Below are 20,290 nucleotides of genomic sequence, written 5' to 3' on the forward strand. Positions count from 1 at the left end.
TTTTAAGAACAAAAAATCCTCTTTGGTGGTAAAAAGACTCTCGCGCGACTTCGCCGTTACTGCGATCGGACGCTGCCAGATGTGGATTTACTAGGAAAGTTTTATGCACCGACAGAGAAAGGAAAAAAATAGGAAAATGGAGAAGTCAGTCGTAAATCTTGTGCCTCGTAAAATTTTCCATTCGTCTTTTATTTGCATTTCGCCGCAACTTTAGTCCGGGAAAGGCGGTCGTAATTCACCCTTTCTTATGCATGTGTACGAAATAATGCGGGTTAATTCACGTACATATTATTGATTTGCCCCCGTTGAATCCCGTCGTAGAACGTGATTCGAGAGCTTCAAAAAGAATTTCCAATTTCGAATGGTTGGAAATAGAATATATATCTTGATTTAAAACGCATAAATAAATATCTAAAAAGCTAAAATTCATTTACTCCGCTTGGCACAAGCGCGCGTGACGCAATGAAGTGTAGGGTGGCAGCAAACCTCGTCCCTGTTATAGTGGATTAAATCCGGTGCACCCCAAATTTGCAAATAATTAACTGGTATTTGCAGTCACCGAATTGCGTTTACAATTAGAAAGCAATTATCGAATATGAACTGCATCCGGATTAGCGCGCATTTCGAATACTTCATATAATAGAGAGTATTTAATCTAATAACTCGTGTTATTATATTGAGAAAGAAAAGTTGCGCTAATAATACGCGTGGTACGATGCTAGGTAATAAGAGGTTTAACTCTAATGTCAAAGTCTTATAAACAACTTAGAGTGTTTCTCTCAGTTTAGAGAGTTCTAAACGTTAAACGTTCTTTATAGCGTTAATTTAGCCGTCGCACAGGCTCGAAAACGCTCTTTCTGAGAAACTCGTTTAGCTCTACCGTTGAATCAGTGCTTTCGGAAATTCTGATACAGACGAGGACGGAAGATGCAATTTGCAGCCACTTATGTCGAATCGATCATCGACGTGCGTTTGCAAATTCGTCTATGAATGGACGGCTCTTAGGACGGCGAATTTCGATCTCGAATTTTTACGTCATCCAAATTCTCGCTGACCAAAAAAATATAATCCTTCTCAAACGCGATATACGGGCAAAGTCATAAATCAAGTCAGCCGCAATAATTGAAACGCAGGCGCGAGCCATCAAAAAGCAGTGTCTCGATTCCCTCTCGCGAGGCATTTTTTTTTTCTTTTTTTTCGTCCATTTTAGTCGATTTTTTTCAACGTCGACATGAACGCACAACTGTCAGGTAACGCAAATCACGCGAGCATCCGCGATTTTCCAGCGAGCATCCAGCAATCTCGCAAACGCCACGAATAGGATAAAAATTTACGACAAAAGGGGGAAACAGCGGGGGAATAATCGGCGAGATATGGTTGGTAGGACAGTAAAAAACGCAATTACGTTTCATCAGTGATAAACTCTGCGTTTGATAACCTGCTCTTACTCGATGAAAATCAAGAGAGTCCTTCCGCGGCATCGGAGACTTTATTGGAATCTATTGCAGTTTGTTCAATTTCTATCGCACCGAATACATTCTTTTATTAAGTTATATTTTTATCATACAAGATAATAATTTGATATTAAAGCAGAATATATTACTTCGTGACGTGCGTACGAAGGAGTGAATCTCCTAAACCTGAACCGAAACCTGAACAGCAAAAAAATCGAAACAATAAAAAAAAAGATTTTTCACTAAAAACAGTTATGGAAGAAAATACGCAACATGAATTTTAAATCATCTAGATATATGCACGTAAATAACGTTCCAAAAGAGTGCCTTCACGTCAGTTAAAGTGCGTTTAAATGGAAAATCAAAACTGGCGTTTTTCTGAAAGTGTTAACCTCGCGATGAAACGATCAATGTGACGAATGCATCCTCGTGGATGCGTAATGAATTTGAAGATGGATTACGCGAGTACAATGTACCGATAAAATTTTAACGATCACGACGATTGCTCGCACTCGTCGCGAATGAGATAAGCGCGTTAAACGCAATGCGTGAAAGGCAGTGGACCGCGCTGTAATGCAGCGCGAGCATTATATCGTATATTATTCTACATATTATTGTCCGCGCCACAACGATGTATACCGGTACCTAATGACCCGCACAAATCATTGGACCAGCATTGTCGTGTGACTGCGAACTACGCGCGTGCGAATGACAGCACGATGAAAAAGTTCCCCGTTTGCTCATGAACTTGTCGACAAGCCGATTGTTAAGCCCACTGCACGTGACGCAATTAATAATTGTGATAACACAATTTGCAGATGCGCCCCGGGTTTGCGTCCTATTTTGGCGATTACAATATCTTATATCTTTGAAATTAAAGGGGCTTGAAAAACGCAGACAGGGAAAGATACAAAATAAGCATAATGTGCTTGTAAAAAGAAAAAGAAACGAGATTGTAGTCTGGCGTTATTAAACAAAAGAGTACAGAAAGATACAGTCTCATTAAACAAAAACGTTAATTTAATGAGACTGTATCTTCCTATAAGTACTCTTTTCTAATTTTACAAGAAACAAACAACTCCGTAATTATGTGTCTGCTAAAAGTGCTAAATTGTACGTATAATACAAAAGACATCAAGAATCGTAAAAATTACAACTTTTGTCGTCTTGCATTGTATAGAATTTAAAAACGCGAAATTGTGTGACATATTGAAAACGTGAAATAACGTAAATGCTGCGCGACGGCGTACGACGGAAAAAATAAATCTCGCGTGTTTCTTATGTGAATGACTGTCCGGGTTACCCAAAAGGAAATAAAACGTGAGTGGTGTGTGAATGGGGCCCAGGTCTTAACAGAGCAAACGAGAACGGTTCGTTTCACGGCATTTTTCCTCTTTTCACACACGTAGTTTATATATTTAGGGAGAAAAATCGCGACCTGAACTTTTTTCACCGTTTTAGCTAAAAAAAAATGCGTTGGAAAATGATTACGGTGAAATATTTATTTTTTCGCGTAGTCAGCGACACAGAGCTATGAATATCTTTGCTATGTGTGATTTCTTTTTTTAAGTATTTATAACTATGAGATCGAGACACTATACAAAGTAATATGATGTAAAATAGTAACATATTTTTAGACCTCGATCAAAATAATATGACGGTGCGTAACGTTAAAATGTGATATTTATTGTTCCAACAATGCGGAATTAATTTGTGGAAATTTCGATATGATAAATTAATTAATACATTGTTGTAAAAACCACCGACAGGCAACTTCATATTTTCAACGAATAACATAATGACGCGCATAATGCAACTCGAAAAAACTCGAGATTCCATTTAAAATAGTTCGATATCTCTGCCTCTCGCCGAACCAATTTCACTAAAATTTCGACGTCATCTGCTTCGAGTAATTACCGAGGAGTCGTTCTTCGCGGTGCAGCGCTGATGGGAAGAAAGGACGGGATGCGCAAGAATAAAAGAAAAAAAAATCGGTTGCTGTAGGAAAAGCAAGGACAACAGGAGGATGGATGCAATATAAATCGACCTGCAGCGCGCAGCGCTTGTAATTGCGTTCGGTGACGACGGCAGCGTCGCTTTTAATTAATGCGACACACTTTTTTCTCCCCATCGCTGAAAAGTGCCACATCCTCGTAATCCACACCACGGCCATGCCGCCGAATCCGCACGGAAACGTGCAATAGGGGTTCGTTAAATAAATGGAAAAAAAATATGCGCCGCGCCGCGGCCCAGCGAAATGCAGCACTTCCCACTTGGTCTCGACGTCTCCCTTCCCTTCGAGTGTTGGGACTGCGTGCACTTCCGTTTATTCTGGTTTTGTGCGACACGGATTAACGGAGTGAATGCGATCACAGGGTGCAACGAGCGTGTTAGAGTAGAGCGGTGCATGATGCCAGAATCGTTTGTAATTAAGACGCACCGGCGTCAAAAGCTAGCGTTGAAATTAAAAATTTTGATTTGGAAAATTTTTAACATATAAAACGCATGCCACGTCATTTCTTGTATAAATAGGAATTCTTTTATTTTTTTTTGTTTTGTTTCCGTACATTTCCTTTACTGAATTATTGATAAAACAGTACGTTCGCTAAGAGAACAAGTTGGAACATTAGAGACAGAACCGCGAAGAGGGCGGTCAACCCTCTGAGTGCAAGGGATGGTCTTGTCGTGCCCTGCGGTAATTTCCGTCCTCGAATTGAAATGTTATTACGTTAGCGACACGTTCCGGTATATTCCTCTCGTCCTCCCTCATCGCTTTTATTTTCTGCCTACCGGCTTCTTCTTGTAAATGTGATTTGAGACGAACTAGCGCATAAGAGAAACAAGAAAAAAGAAAGAAAGGAAGACAAAGAAAAGGAGAAAGGAGGGCGAAAGCGCGATTAAACATAAATTTATTCTTCTGACGAAAACTCTATTTCTTTTGCGGCGAAAAGATAAGATTACAAATAATAAAGGGGCGCGAATTAAATAACTTGTTTTCATATTTTGCAAAGTGTTGAATAAACAAATCTAACTTAACGAAAAGGTGCAGAAATTTCAATCGACAAAGGGACAAAGCGAAGTAGAGAACAGGTGCAAGAGCGGAGCTTGACACGATCTGCAATCTAATTCGTCTCTGAGGGGGAAGAAAACAGGGAAAACGGAGCGAAACGCCGAGTCGTTAATCCCGACATACAGTTCCTGCGAAACGAATTCCACGCGGGGAAACGACAGTCCCACGGAATCGAATTAAATCCGAGAATATACGATTTCCAGCGAACATATCTCCGGCCCGCGAATCGCCGGAGATCCGTTCGAGATTTTCCGGCGTGAGTTGCGTGCAAACGGGAAAAAAAGGAGCCCGACGAATTCTCCACCGCGACTTAATTTATGTACACACCTCCGTGCGATTCACGCCTTTGTGCCTCGTAGGACAATGGTGAATTTTTCGCGCAGAACGAATTATTCGTGAAATGACTTGAATTTAATTCCCGATTTAATGAACGAAATACCAAATGTGCCGCGCAATCGTATAATATTTTAACATTTTTTTTAAACGTTAATAAAAATTAAAAATCTTAATGAAAAAATGTCGAGTTAACGAGACAACTTTGGATTTTGAGTATTACATTTTTGCCGATGGTATCGCATGAAGTTTACGTAGCCAACACGCGTACGAATCTAAGAAAATCACGTTACGTAATCTGCAAATTATACAGCGATTTGCATCGGATTAGGCGGGTCCATCGTAAAGCTACGTTTACGAGTTCAACGATCTCGCATTCCGACGGGAGTTTCTCTGACCGCAACCCGCGAGGAAGCATACCCATCGGAAAAATCCTGAAGCTTCATTTCCATAATCATAGCCTGTATGTAATTCATCTGACTCTAGTAAATAATAATCAAGGCACACTTTCCATTAATTGGCACTGTACTTTTTTTCACCCTATTTTTTCTACTATTCAACAAGACCATCTTGGGGCAACGCCTCGAGACCGATGCCGCCATAAGAAGAAAAGAAGGGATGGAAAAAAGAGCCCGAGTCCCCGCGGCATTCTGCTGTCTTGAAAACAGGAACATTCCGGTGGTTTAATGCCGACAGTGTCGTCCATCCCCCATGCAAGGGGATGGGACGACGTTGCTATCCCTGTCCCACTTCTCCATCTTCTTTTCCCAGAAGCGGAGAGAATCAGAGGAAAAGAAAGCGAAAAGAAAAGAGAAATTGAAGCGCGGAGGTAACCATTCCGGATAGCGATGTTCTTTGCTATGAGAGAGGGGAAAAGGCGGAGGTAAAAGACGACGCTACAGGTACGAAAGGGTAAGGGAAGGGGGGGGGAGAAGGAGGAAGACGGGCGATCTCGTGACTTTTATTGCAACCGACCGTGTTAATCCCGAGCACCCATAAATTCATCCAGCAGGAATTGCTTCTTAACCTCGTCGGTATCGCACTGAGTTCCCCATGTCGAAGTCTTAACTAACATACGTGATCCTTCTTTATTATCCGAAGGAGATTTCTGTATCGCAAATTGGATGCAACTGAATTAAAAAACAGCACGTCGCGAGATACCGATTTATACATAAAAAACGTAAAAAAAAAATGGGCAATTGTATTTGCGTGCAACGTGAATCGTTTAAAAATTAAAGTTGTCCGTGAGGCGATCAAATATATTTATTACGCGCTGTTACGACTAACTAGTCTGTGAATTATTTCGGAATGAGCGCAAGAAGAAGGAAAATAATTTACCGCGACAATTCGTAGGACGGCAGCGAGAGGTCGACGGAAAACCGAAGGGAAAAAGCAAACTTTTAATCAGTCGGTCTCCCCATTATCTCGGCAACCATTCCGATTCTTCGAGGTTTCAGCCTTTCCCCATCGACCCACTCCTCCCTCCTTCCGTCTCGCTGCCAGGATGGTACACCCGCCAAATTACATCGTCGCTAATCCCCTTCCAGTGGCATTAATTAGCTCTCGATTCCTACCGCCATCGATCTCACGACAACTCTGTAATTTGATTCTCGCTCGCGACGCGGTTTGAAACTTGCAAGCCACGTTAATATGTACGACAGCGGAAACCCCTCCTCACCCCTGGATCAAAGAACAGATTGATACAAATACATGGAGAATTTGATATGCGTATGTATAACAGAATGGATTACGTTGATGAAATCAATGTCCGTCCGATTCCACCGCCATTCCGTTCGCATACAAAATGAGATTACCGCCTGCTTCTCATTTGGTAAATGATTCATTGAAATCAGGAAATACTGAAGCACGCATCATATAATCCACGCGCACAGACGCAATTTCAGTTAACGTTGAAAACATCGATTTTTCAGGTTTAATATTTTATATAACACTCACAAAAAAATGTACATTTCCTAAATAATATTCAGTTCAAGTTTTTGCAATTCTCGGGAGTATTATTTCGCAAAATATTCAGTGAGATACTGTCCCTCAAGTATCATGATACTGGGACACGCGAAGTTCAAGCACAGTGCATTTTCGTCGAGGTTGTTGTCGCTTGCGCGACAACGAGAAAGAAGTTCGGTTTAATCTGGCTTCGAGGGCTTTGTCGCTTCTCCTCCCAGCGGTCTCGTCGGGTTTGAAATTCACGTGTCGCGAGAGTTTTCGAGGGAAACGCCCGAGCGCAACGTGGCGTCTCTTCAATTCTATGGCGGGATTTTTGCGGAAAGCCTCGGGGGCAAAATCGTCGCGCGGAAAGAACGCGGTCCTTTCGTTCACGTGCACCACGGACAAACTCGGCTGCACTACTGCCGCGGTGTAATTTACATGGTCGTCTCTATTTTGAAGCCTGCTGGTGGTTTTCGCTTCTTATAACTTTCTCATATAACTGCAAAAAGCCGACCCACATTTCGCATTGTTCTATTGCAAGCCGGAAGGTAGGAAAGTTACCTTTGCTAAATGGAGGTCGGTCCAATTGAAGATTCTTTTTTTAACTATTAAACTTTTAATTCATTGCTAAAATATTTAACGCTACGGCAGGGTAAGAATAAGACAAATTCTCAACTGTTTTCAATTTTTGCTCATGAAAAATTGATTCAAGAGCGCATGCTAAAAAAGCTGTCATTAGAGTGTACGCTACTAGCTAGAAGCTACGTAGAGATGGGACGAGACATGCTGAACAATGCTATTTAAGTACTGCGGCAAGAACGGGAACCGACAAGAACTCGAGCGAACGAAATTTCTTGTTTCTGAGTACTTGACAAGTGGTGGGAGGAAAATGGCGAAGAATTGGCTGCAAATCGAAACGGCGGCGGAAACACGTGTCCCAGAGTAGCTTCGAACGGGAAGTGGGGTCTTTCCTTTGAATGCGCTTAATTGCAAGAACAGTTTCGTTTCCAGATCGCGGGATAGACGAACTGACGAGAAGCACGGAAATGATTAACGACAAAAGAGGAGACCCCCCCCCCTCTGTTGGATCTCCGGAAACGGACTTGGAGGGCGCGGGAAAAAGGACTGATTCTCGAATCCGAAGAAACGGCCAGAAGCCGGTAATTACCCGATAAAATTCTTCCGCGCGACTAAGAAAGGAAGATTCACCCTCGTTATGCTCGTTATCGTTAAACGACTCGTTTGTTCTTATAGTGTTCATTAATCAAATCTTCATAATCCTTTCGACTTCACTTTTAGTTACAGTCTAACAACGGCTTGTTAACGATTGTTGTATAATCTATCTCGATTTTTAGATATTTCATAAAATCAATTAAACGTAGCCATATACTCAAACTCATTTCTAACATCTGTCGTCTAATTCGCAATCGAGGAGGTTCTACTTTGTCCGAAAAAGGCATATTTGAGAATTTTTTAATAGAAATTTATTGAAGCAAATTTTGTAAAAATATTTATTGTTTTTATTATTGCACACTATACATATCCATTAAATTAATGTATAAATGCCGATAAATTAGATCCTGTAAATTTTTTCTGCGAAAGTGAAATAATAGTCAGTGATTTAAGACAAAAATAATAGTACAAGTATTCCTTAATTTATATGAAGTCGAGTGCTGACTAAATTAAAATCAATACTAAAAATTGAAAATAGACAACGCCGCCATTTAACGCTATCTATAAATCTCCTAATTTAACATTTATCTATATTCATGTATAAATCATCCGCTAGAATGATGACAGTCTGCGATAAAAACGCCATCGTAATTTACAAAAATTAATAAATATTTCTACAAAAGTTTTAATAATCTTCTCAATGCTTTTCTATTAAAAAATTCTTGAAAATATGCCTTCTTCAGGTCCAATGCACAAAAAAGTTACTTGGATTTAGATAAATATGTTATTAGTATTTAATATTTAAATAATCATTTTATCGAGTAATGTTTATTTCAAACAAGTAATATTAACTTCAAATTAATAGTATTTAATGATTTGTAATGTAAATAAGTTATTTGAATAATATTAATAACATATTAATTTATAATAAATTAAGTAATCTTTTTATCAGTGTAGAGTAGAATACGTCTTTAATACTCAGCATTTAAGGCAAACGCGTAAACGATTGAAACGTCTAAAACAAGAGTTTTTACAGCATGTTTTCAGAGAAAACTCGATAAAGCGCGTATTTAATCACGCGACGCTCTTTATTAGTCGTGATTAACGCGAAATAATAGCGTCAACGTCAGCGAAGAGCGCGATCGATAACGAAAAATAATTTAATGCGCCGGGACGAACTGGGTCATTGATTCGCTTTGCGTTAGTTGCCGGGTAAGTACCCGATAACCAAATTTAACTCCCGACGAGCTCTGTAATAAACGGATAAGTAAATCCATTAGCCGCGCGCTACCATAGTAACGCATAAATTCGTGATCCCCTCGAATGCGCCGATAGCGATTCTTCGTGTAATCGATTATCTCCCCATTGCCGTTACGTCGCGTGACTGCATCGGCGGCATAACTTTTCGATGCGCGCGGAATATCTCAGAGACAATCGCGAAAGTAAATTATTTGTCACGGGAGAAAATGGCTCTCACGTAAAACAGTGAAACGTCCGTAAACGGTGTAGATCGTGCGGAAGGGAATCGGAATACAAAGATGGTGAGCTGTCACCGTCAGTGAGCGTCGCATAAGGACGCGGAAGTTATGGCCGCGCCACTGCAGAATACCAGGGATGGATCAGGGGTGGATGAACACTGGTGGTTCCGAGTGGGTGGTTGGTCTGACGCAGCAAACAGAAAATAATACTGGGCAGAGCATTGTTCCCGTTTTGTCCGCTCCCTCTGTCTCGCTTCATCCACTCGCCATTCGCGTTCCGCCACTGTGAGGATCATCCGCTCTATTGTCGAGTTTCGCCAGGGATCCTCTCTCACTCTTCATTTCCCTCCCTGCGAAATCCTACCCCTATCGCGGAACAGTACTCTCCACCCGACCCTGCTTTTTTTTTTATTTTTACTGCCCCCGCCTCGAACGGCATACATATTCCCATTTTTTAGCCGAAGTTTAAAGGGAGAGAGAAAAAGAGAGAAAATCGTGACAGATTGCAGCGTTTATTTCAAAAGGAAAGGCAACAGTCGCTTATATTATTAAACGCGTTCGCCGTGTATTAAAGTTATCCCGCCGCGGGCTGATTACATGACGTGAGGGAGATTTATGTCAAAGCTCAAAAGCTCAATGATTTTCTTCAAGACTAAGAGCGACAAATATAAGAGAAGAGAAATAAAAATAGATGCATAAAAAGTTATCGATCAAGAGAAGAATAATATACAGAAATAGTATAAAAGCTCGATGCTCTCTGTGTCCTAATTTCAACTGTATCTCGCGCAGAATGCAAGAATATTTTTAATTTTCAGCTCGTGCGCTTGTATATCGTTCTTTATCCATGGCGTTTTGCGTGTCGGTATTTGACTCGACAAAAAATATTTCCACCGCACTGTCGTGCGTGGGTATCTCTCTCCTCCCTTCCTGCATGTCGCCCATATTTTATTGTCCCTTGAACGGGAACGATGAGGGCCGATCCGCGACAGATTGAAACGTTTATTCGAAAGGGCGGCGGGGGTTGCGCGTGGGCATGCCGGTTACTATTCATCACGCGTGCGGATGAAATATACTTTCTTTCGACGAGCAAATGAATACGAAAACTAATTTTCGATGGCCATCCGGTGCGCTGATTCGACCTCGTTTTTCAATTTTCCGCGCGCCGTCGTCGCCGCCGTCGCCGCCGCGACGGACGTAATCGTGAAATATGATTATTCCGTTTCGCGTAGATTATTTTTAACGCCCGGCTCCTCTCCTTTATTCCCGCCTGTACTCGCAACCAATTCGACGATCGACGAACGATCGATCGGCACGGCGATCGAGTCGAGTCGAGTCGAAACGATCCAATCACACCGCGACTTACGAGCAACGATATCGCGCAATCCGGCGAGTTGATTGAAATATCCGGCGCCCGCGTAGTTTTTCCACGACGGGATTTTCACTAGCTGCGGATTGTTTCCGCAATTTTCCACGTGTTTCTCGGACGCTCGTGAATATCCCGTTTTTACGTTCAACAAACATAACTTTTCGCACGTAGCCCGCATTGCATCAGCTAATCCAATCGAGCTTGAGCGTAATCCATTTCTGTCCCCTTTCTCTATTTTTTACCTATGATATTCTTTGTACAATGTAAATTGAAAAAATTAGGTTATTTAACAATACAAGACGACTAAAAATAAACTTAGTGCCTAATAAGTTACTGATTTACTATTATCGCTATGTACAATTTGAATATCCGTTTACGGATTCTCTTTATCGAATTTAGAAAAAAGTTTCGGTATCTCGATATTGCACGCAACGAAGTTTACAACTGTAACGGAGAACAGTGTGATCGACGTGGGTGGCTCGCGAATCCATGAATTTAATAGAATTCCGCCAAAACTCTCAGCCAGAGATCTGGCAGCTCTCTGGAGGTGCTGTCGACAAAGTTCAATCACTTTACAGCCAGACGACAAGCGATTTGGCTTTCTAAAATAAACTTTGAAACTGTCGATATGCCGCTTGATATAGAAGACGTGTAGCAATAATGTCCTAATTAAAAATACCTAATTAAATGCCCGTGTTCCAATTGCTTTATAGTTTATGTCATTCCTAATTTATTCACAGAGTAAAATTCAGCAAGATCTAAAATTTAACAATCATATCAAATTCTAAATTACTTATCGCCATGTTAAAAATATTATTAGCATTCAGAAAAAGTTGATCTGTAGAGAATTCTTCTTTTACGAATAATTAATATTTTATAATTTATTGTTACACCACTTGATCTTGAAAATAAAAAAGGGAAAAATATTAAATTAAAGTGAGCAGTATTTAATTATTTTTCAACTGTCAGAAAGATGTAAAGTGTATATTATTAAAATAATAAATTACAATAAAAAAAGAACGTAAAAAAGAATTATTGCATTACTTGATACGTAAAAAGTCGATCACGTACGTTGCATAAAGGTCAACAAATAAAAATGCTTAATTTTTTTGGTAATAGGTTTTGGAGTTTGGAGTTTGGTAATAGTTTGGAGTTTGGTAATAAAATAACTATCAAATGTTGAGTGAAATAATGCTGATTAAATCTTTTGGTTAATATAACCAAAAATAATTTTAATTTTCTAAATATTAAATAAGTATAATCAAATTTAGTAAAATTTACAAAATATTTAGAAAAGTAAAATTATTTTTTATTATATTAATCAAATATTTAATTGAAATTATTTCACTCAACATTTGGTAGCTATTACCAAAACTTTTTTTCAGTGTTTCAATTTTTCAGTCAATATGCATTTATGAATATGTGAAAGTCTTCATAATATCGATATTATCAGGCTCGACAAATTCTCACAACATAGAAACATCGTATCTCTAGCTTATAGTATTCCCATAGAAAAAAACTGTTATTACTAACGACGTGATAGGAGTAAATTATCCGCGGATTAAGAGCGTTGTCCACGCGAAAAAGGACCGCCAATTTCTAAGGGATCTTCCGAGTATGTGGGACGATACTCCATTTTTCTAGACGACCGTTACGAAGAAACGGGATCGAGCCGTAGAGCGATTTATTAAGATCCTCGACGGTCTCCCGAGCGGAAGGTAAACCGGAGCTGGAAGATGGAACGAGAAGAACTGACCGAGAGAGTAGCCAAGAAGAATGACCGTGCCGCGTGGCTCGTCTTGGAAAATCTTAACGCTCCGCAGGACCGGGATTTCTTTTCTTTCTTTTTTTTAAAAAACAAAGTATCAAGCGCGGAGTCTCTCTCTCTCTCTCTCTCTCAATGGAAATAAATCTCACGACGTCATATCCGTAAACATACTTTTACTAGAGAAATTTTAGAGAGAGTAAAAACGGAGGATTTCGTAAGAATTGCAGTACTTTGCGTGAGCCGAGCGAATTTCCGAGATGTAAAGAATACCGCGATGATAGTTTCTCATTTGCCCTTCTATCTTTACGTTACTCGCACCGCTAAATTCCTTCGCGATGTAGAATTATTTACAATTCGCAAATTATTCGCAGCCGTTATAGTTTCTACTCCGACATTTTCCTCTCGCTGCTCCGTAACGATCGCGATGCAATAAATGATTTTATGACTTACTCGAAGGCGGAGTCGCGCCAGCCATGTCAACTCAAGCTTGTATCGAGAAGAATCGTTTATCAAACGCTAATTTACACGCCAAGTTTAGCTCAGCGGGAGTTGATTGTGTAATTTCGCGATTCATGGTAATCGTTGTCACGATTTTTCTTGGAAATTCTTCATCATCGCATAAATTTGTCGTTATTGCATACAAAGCGTTTCAAGAAAAAAAAATAGCAAAATAATTCGCAAATATTAAAGTTAATTTTGATGTTAGAGACTGTGTTGGAAATAAAAAATTTATATACTTAAATGTGTATTTTGACGCCAATACCTCTCGAAATTTTCTCCAGAGATTTCACCGTAGGGAAATGCTCTTCCTAGGACATTTCAGTAGAGCGGATGGTACGTAGTGTGACAAATATCGCTCGTCATGAAAAACGGGGAATATTACCGGGTTTCAGCCGAGGAGCATATTTACCAGCGGACGTAATCACGGGCTCCGCGCCGCTCACTTCTGCCAACGCATGGCTACTTTCACGACTACTTTCACGATGTCGTCACGACCGCGTGTATTGCCCATTAATGTGAACTACGGCTCGACCATTGCGCCGGCATTCTCGCTCTTTCGAAATAAAAGACAACGGATCGCGTACACCCACGAGTCCACGACACACGTCTCGGCCGTAAGAGTGTATCGCGCGTTATACACACTTGGCCTGCAATATTTTTAGTCGGACAGACCTTCGACACGAAGAAAAATGCAATGGGCGTGTTCGCTCGCTCTCAATTGTATTACTGTTTCGACATCCGAGAAGTTGAAACATATCGAGTGATTTAGTAGTTATTACGACAACTTGGATTCGACGGACATGACATGGCTCAGCGGTTATATTTTTGTCAGTCGTCAAAATAGTCGTGAATTTTTAGGTGAATATAAGAGTACTCACCCAAGAAGATCTCGTCAATGTCGTCGGCATGGAGGTCAAGATCGAGTTCGGACGCTCCGTTGTTGCCGGGAGCCTGGTGGCTCCTCTTTGCCAGGTCCATCAGCTCCAGGAGATCGTCTCGCAGCTGGAGGCGGCCCGCGGCCAGCAGCTCGGCCAGCAGGGTCAGGTAGGGAGAGGTTAATAGGCGCGGACTGGTAGCACGCAGGCAACCGGGTAACCAGAGTCCTGGGAGGCTGTACGGAACCACCGGTACTGCTCCGGCACTGACGAAGCCACCGTTCAGGAGTTCGCCGCACAACATAGATACCGCGATGACCTCAGCTCCTCCCTCGTGACCTTGGCACCGCCTCGATGTCGACTATCTGCAAGCCACACAGCGTCTTCGATTAGTTCGAGCGAGAAACCGGGACGTCCTGGCGAGGGCGGGGGAAATTAATTGCGAAACTTGCAGCGAGTTCTTCAAAGGTTAACGGAGTAAGAAATGGGACGACGGGGCGGGCGCGAAGGTAGTGTTTCGCGACTTTTCTCGCTGAAAAAGTCGAAAGACTGAGCTTTACGAGTTCCTCTCGAGCCAGAGTTTTTAGATGTAAAAAAAAGTCAGCAGCTGTGTTTAACTAACGGAAGTGAGTTAAGATTACAACGGCAAAGATGATTATGCAACAAAAGTTTAAAAAGACTGCAGAATCGTCATCAACTGCTCCGGAAAACAATTAATTACATCCGGCATTACATAGGTTGATAGTTAAACATGTTGGCTGTTATCTCAAGTATTAAATAATCCCGAGATTCGCTCGTGCGGAATGGTTTCTTTTTAGAAAGTAAAGTTTCGTTAAATGTAAATACAGCACTGCTAGGTGTATTGTGAAACGTAACTTCGTATGCAGGATGCATCTTTCTTCCATTCAAGTGAACTTTACAGACGCGGTGTAAGCTGTTTTATTGATCCATTTATTTTGAAACCCTCACGTCTGACATATAGTCGTGGGAAAACATAGCTCCAACTGTACAGTCAATAAGCTTTCTTTTGAAATCACACGTGTCACATTAATACGCGTGAAAGATTTTGAAAAGTGTCACATTGACAGTGTGACTTTATAAGATTAACCTTTATTATGCGGAAATGTATCCCTTTATTATTTTGCGCCACGAATATCGCGGGATAACAGTTTCGTTAACGCGCGCGCATTATATCTCGATACCAGGATTCGGTGTAGCCGAAATCGTCGCGAGGCGACATTGAATATGCAATTCTGCGGGCAAACATGAAAATCGGGAGGAACGACGTGAACATAATAATAGCGTCGCGAAATTTCGAGTCCGGTCTCGGTAACAAAGGAACCAGGGTCGGATAACCGAACGCGAAACAACCGAGGAACAATACGATCTCTCGCAGACGGGCAAATGCACACAATTATCGTGAAATATATACGCAAATTAATCCTACCCACGCGAGGCAGGTCCCGATGAAACACGAACCGAATAGAGTAACGAGAAGGCGGTGCCGACGAGATATGGGAGATAACGGGTGTTCGAAAGTGAAGGCGCCCGAACAATCAGGTTCTGAATCGCTCGACAGAGCGATTCGATTTGATTGACTACGGTTTATGAAGTTAAATGAGCTAAGCTTGCCGATTCAATTACGGCAGGTTTGCTCGAAATTTATCGATTTCCATCCAAAGGTAATTGTGTGACTACCGCCTTTTTTTTTAATGCAACTTTCATATGCAGATATTCCAAAAATTTAATTTAAATATTTTAAGTTTTCACACGTTAAAACATATATTGAACTTAATATTTGAAAATTTAATATAAATGTTTTAAATATTCACTCATTAAACACGCACATAATTTAATACTTGGAACTTGCAATATAATAAAATACAATTCGAATTTTTTACTGCGTGCCAACAATGATTAATTTATTATCAAATAGTTTATTATCAAAATCTAGAAAGAGATATTTTTTAAATCGATTGCGGAAAGATATTCTTAAAATCATCCGTATCTTCTCAGTGTCACGTATAACCGCCACGATATATAGCGATTTAAATTCACGCACCATTTTCCACGAACACACCAAACGAGGAACTCGTGATGGACGTGTGGCACGGATTTTTCCGATGGAACGCAGATCACGGAGCTTCCGAATATTCTTGGAGAGGACACGCGGACACACTCAGTCGCGGACACCGGCGATGCGACACTGAACAGGCGCAAATGGAGCGTGACAGACGGAAAACCGGAAGTGATCCAATGGGAGGAGAGGCATTCCCGTGGAGCCGCCGACCACCTCTCGGCGCGGTGACGTCAGGTTTAGAGCGGGTGTGAATGCATCGAGTGATCTCATGGCGACAAGGCTGTGATAAGCGCCCGATGCACCCGACATCGCGGTGATAAATGGCAGGCGAGAGTTGACGGGTTTTACGACACCGGAGACCACTCCACAAATAAATCCGATCTTGCTTTCATACGTTTTAAATTAAAAATTCTTATTGATTTGAGAGAAAGAGCAATTTAAAAATTAATATGCAAAACTTGAAAATATATTGAAGCAACATCAAATCTACTGATAAAAATTTCATGAAATCTAATGTACTTTTAAATTACAAGTACATAAAAAATTATCTATAGCTGAAAAGTACACAGAAAAAAAAATTAGTATCAACAATTTATTGTTTTACATATAAGCAAGAATATAAAATCTTCTTGAAAGAATTTTTAATCTTAAATAAATGTAATTTGTTAACGTGAAGAAATTTTGTTTCTTCATGTAAGCAAATTACGTTTGTTTAAGATTATCAACTTCATTCAAGAAGATTTTATATTGTTGGTTATATATGAAACAATAAATTTCTGTTCATTGTTTGATATAATACTAATTTGATATTAATTTTTTTCTGTACATGTTTAAATATGTGCATTTCGTTGACAACATTGAATATTTTTAATGTACCTTGAAATTTGCATCCATTACATGTACATTAAATTTAATATATTTTTTTTAACAGTGTACTTAATATTTTACAAAAAAAAAAAAAAAATTTTTTTAAGATATATGATTTTACATTTTCAGTTTCTAGAATTACCGTATATGTTAATAAAAGCATTCGCTATAATTAAAATTAATTTGTTAAGATTTTAATTTTAATTAAGAACACAATCAATTAAGAAATACCTCAATGAGATAGTATCTTGGAATAATAAAAAACCTACATACCAAGGAGAACGCAACGATGCACAAGAGATACATTCCTGCGCATGCAGATATACACGTTTTCCTCGCGGATCATCGCCGAGCCGAGCGTGACGCATCAGAGACGAGATACGTATAGCGAAAACATTTCGCCCGTTAATCCGATCGCCTACGCACGAATTCCCGTCGCACATGTACACGAGATTACATTATACGAGTCTCGTGCGGCACGAGATTATGTCGCGAGACATTCCCGCGAACTTCTGCGTCCCTGAAATTCCAGATCGGAATTCGCGGCATCGCGCAGCGGCGTAGCGACACGGGGAACGAGAACGCATCGCGAAATCGAGCGCTACAGACGGTAAACATGACGAAATTATCTAGCAAAATTCTTCCTAGCAAAATTCTTCGAGAATATTCGTTACGGTAACCGGCATAATGCTCGCGGCTTATGAGGTTGCGAGAATTCCGCGCGCGTCACCATCACCGTCGTGGAAATTACTTGGAGCAGAGCAAACATGCAATGTCATCCGTATAACGCATGACAGAAATTTACTTGCGATATTACAATATAATCTGAAATTTTTCTGGTTTACGACTTATACAATATCACTCGCAGTTTGTGAATCTATTTCTTTGAAAGAGACAGAATAGTAAATAAGAATAGTAAATAAGAATAGCAACGGGGAATTCAAACTTGCATTTTCAAAGTTACAACGCATGAATAAATTCTTGGGAAAATATATACATAAAATTATTATAACGTTAACCAACGTTATAAGTAATGTACTGTAGAGCTTACCACAAAATTGCCAAAATTCGATTTCCTATTTTAAAGTACCTTAATAGTTTCATGAGCTAATAACTAAATTAAAGTCACAAACAGGTTGATACTATGAATCAAATTAATAATGTACAAAACCATTAACGCTTTCGAATAGAAAATTAAATTCTGGAAGTTTAAACCACTTTTGTGATAAGTGCGTCAATTAATATTGAATGTCTCTTTATCCACTACACTGTTAAAAATGGACAGTACAATTTAATGTTATGTAACGGAAGAAAATTTCAAGCAGCATTTAAAAATGTGAAAAAAATGCACTAAATTTCATGCACATATTTTTCATAATACGTTAAATTTAATGTAATTTATAATGTAATTTAACGTATCTTTAAATTTAACATTTAACTTAAAAATACATTGAATTTCATGATATATTTAACAGTGATATTCATTTTACGAGTAGTGTATTTTACGAAAATATTGCACCACTACATGTGCACGCTGGCTGCGTGAAATGTAACGCAAAATAACCCGTAAATTCTCGTCCAAAATGAGTCCGATCCTCCCGCTTTTCAGATTCCACTGTGAGTCATGGAGAATGATTGCAGCCAGGACGGCGTCGCGCGAAATCGAAGCTGCATAATTTTCTGGTTCACGGACCGGGCGATCGATCTGACGAATTGCATCAAGTGCATCACGAACGCACATGGATAACGCTGCATCTCCGCTGATGTAACCGGAGTGAAAGATACAAAGTGAGAACGTGTTAGTCTTAATACGTATCTGTAAGCTCCGCCGAAAAAGATATTCGCTTTTCAAACAAAAATTAATACTGAAAGCTACCGTTATAATTGGAAAGGCATGACAAACCTAAAAGACACGATACACTGTATCCCGTCACCAATGCGATTCGATATTTGTTAATATCCGCTAAGTACATGTTTTCCGGGATAATATAATCGCCATAAAATCCGGAATTTTCAATCATCAATATTAAATACAGCTTCGATTCCGGCATGATAACAAGTATCGGATTGGTTAGCATCGTCGTCGCGGCAAGCGCAAATATTAGCAATACATTTCCGCTTGTCAATATATCGTGATATTTGCGCGTATTGCGTCAAAACGGAAACGCATCTATGTATATGCGATGCATGACAATTAATGTTCGTAGATTTTTCGTTTACCTCGTTTACGCGACACACCATGTTACACGATTTATTCTACAAAATAGTCTAAATAAAATCATATTGATAATTTAATCTCGTATGTATTATGCAAAAATAGAAAGAAAAGTCGAAAACATTAAAAACAAAACAATTCCCAAAAATTCAATATGAAAAAAACAAACATTAAGAAAAATTAAATTTCGTGATTTTTTAAAATTTATTTATAGCTAAAATTGAAAGGAGATAATATTGAAAGTGTGTTTCAATTAATCTGGCATATCTACCGGGTGCGTGGGGTACGAAACAAATTCACGTACGCCAACGCGAGGCAGGAGTACTAATTACTATCACAGGTAAAGAGCAGGTTAAAGATATGCCCAGATTAAAATTCACCCCTCGTTACTCGCACGCGACTCGCACAAACGCCAAGCCGGATTCGCGAGAAGTGCGCGCAGAGAATTGCACTATTACCGGGCAGAATGAATCACGCCCGGCTAGGAATACCGCGATACCGGTACTGGCAACTTTCCGGATAACACGGGGAAGAGACGCGCGGGAGGTGTGCGGCGGATGAAGGCATCGACCAGGGGCGGCAGACGAACGGGAGCCGCGGTGGCTACCCTCGTTATCGTCCACCCTCCGACTTATTCGAAACTAGAACAACCTACTCTTTCCGCCTTTACCGGAATACCCGCTACGAAACGTACGACCGCTCGGCACGAGATATCGCTCCGCCTCACCGTGGCCATTCATAAAGCGGTCTTAAACACCTAGTCTTAATCGCCCCCGCGAAACGGACCGTGAATTACGGGCCGCGAATCTCATAGTACTCGAGTACCTACCATTAAAAATTTCACGACTCGAGGGATTCGAAAAACGCGAAGTCTCACGCGGTCACCGGATTAACCGGCTATTCTCGTATTATTCCAAAGTGCGACGTCATGTATTTTCCACGTGCTATAAAAAATTGTAAAAAGAGTATTTGACAGAGTAAATTTTAAACGAATCAATTCGAAAAAAAGAGAAAAAAAAATCTTTTTATATACTGTTAATGCTTCTGAATACATCAAGTAAAATAACATCAATCTAATGAAAAGTCAAACAGTAAGTTACAGCTGAAATAATGTTTCTCCTAACACATAAATAGTTGTGCAAATTTAATCTTCATGACGCTAG

At 40.1% G+C, this 20,290-nt stretch overlaps 1 protein-coding gene across 7 annotated transcripts in view; it reads right to left on the reverse strand.

Annotated features, from left to right (window-relative positions):
- LOC105195223 (protein Fe65 homolog) overlaps positions 1–20,290 on the reverse strand; it is a 164,513-nt gene that overhangs the window by 97,279 nt on the left and 46,944 nt on the right. For 3 of the 7 annotated variants that reach the window (XM_011160558.3, XM_026130985.2, XM_026130984.2), the window contains one exon: positions 13,969–14,330. In XM_011160558.3, coding sequence (XP_011158860.1) covers positions 13,969–14,269 — 301 coding nt within the window. In that variant the 5' untranslated portion in view covers positions 14,270–14,330. Of the gene's footprint in view, positions 1–13,968; positions 14,331–16,027; positions 16,164–20,290 lie in introns of those variants that run through there. The other 4 variants (XM_039449315.1, XM_011160553.3, XM_039449316.1 and 1 more) reach the window with 2 other exon arrangements.

This window comes from Solenopsis invicta, chromosome 5, assembly GCF_016802725.1.
Source record: "Solenopsis invicta isolate M01_SB chromosome 5, UNIL_Sinv_3.0, whole genome shotgun sequence".
In the NCBI taxonomy this organism is placed as follows: domain Eukaryota; kingdom Metazoa; phylum Arthropoda; class Insecta; order Hymenoptera; family Formicidae; genus Solenopsis; species Solenopsis invicta.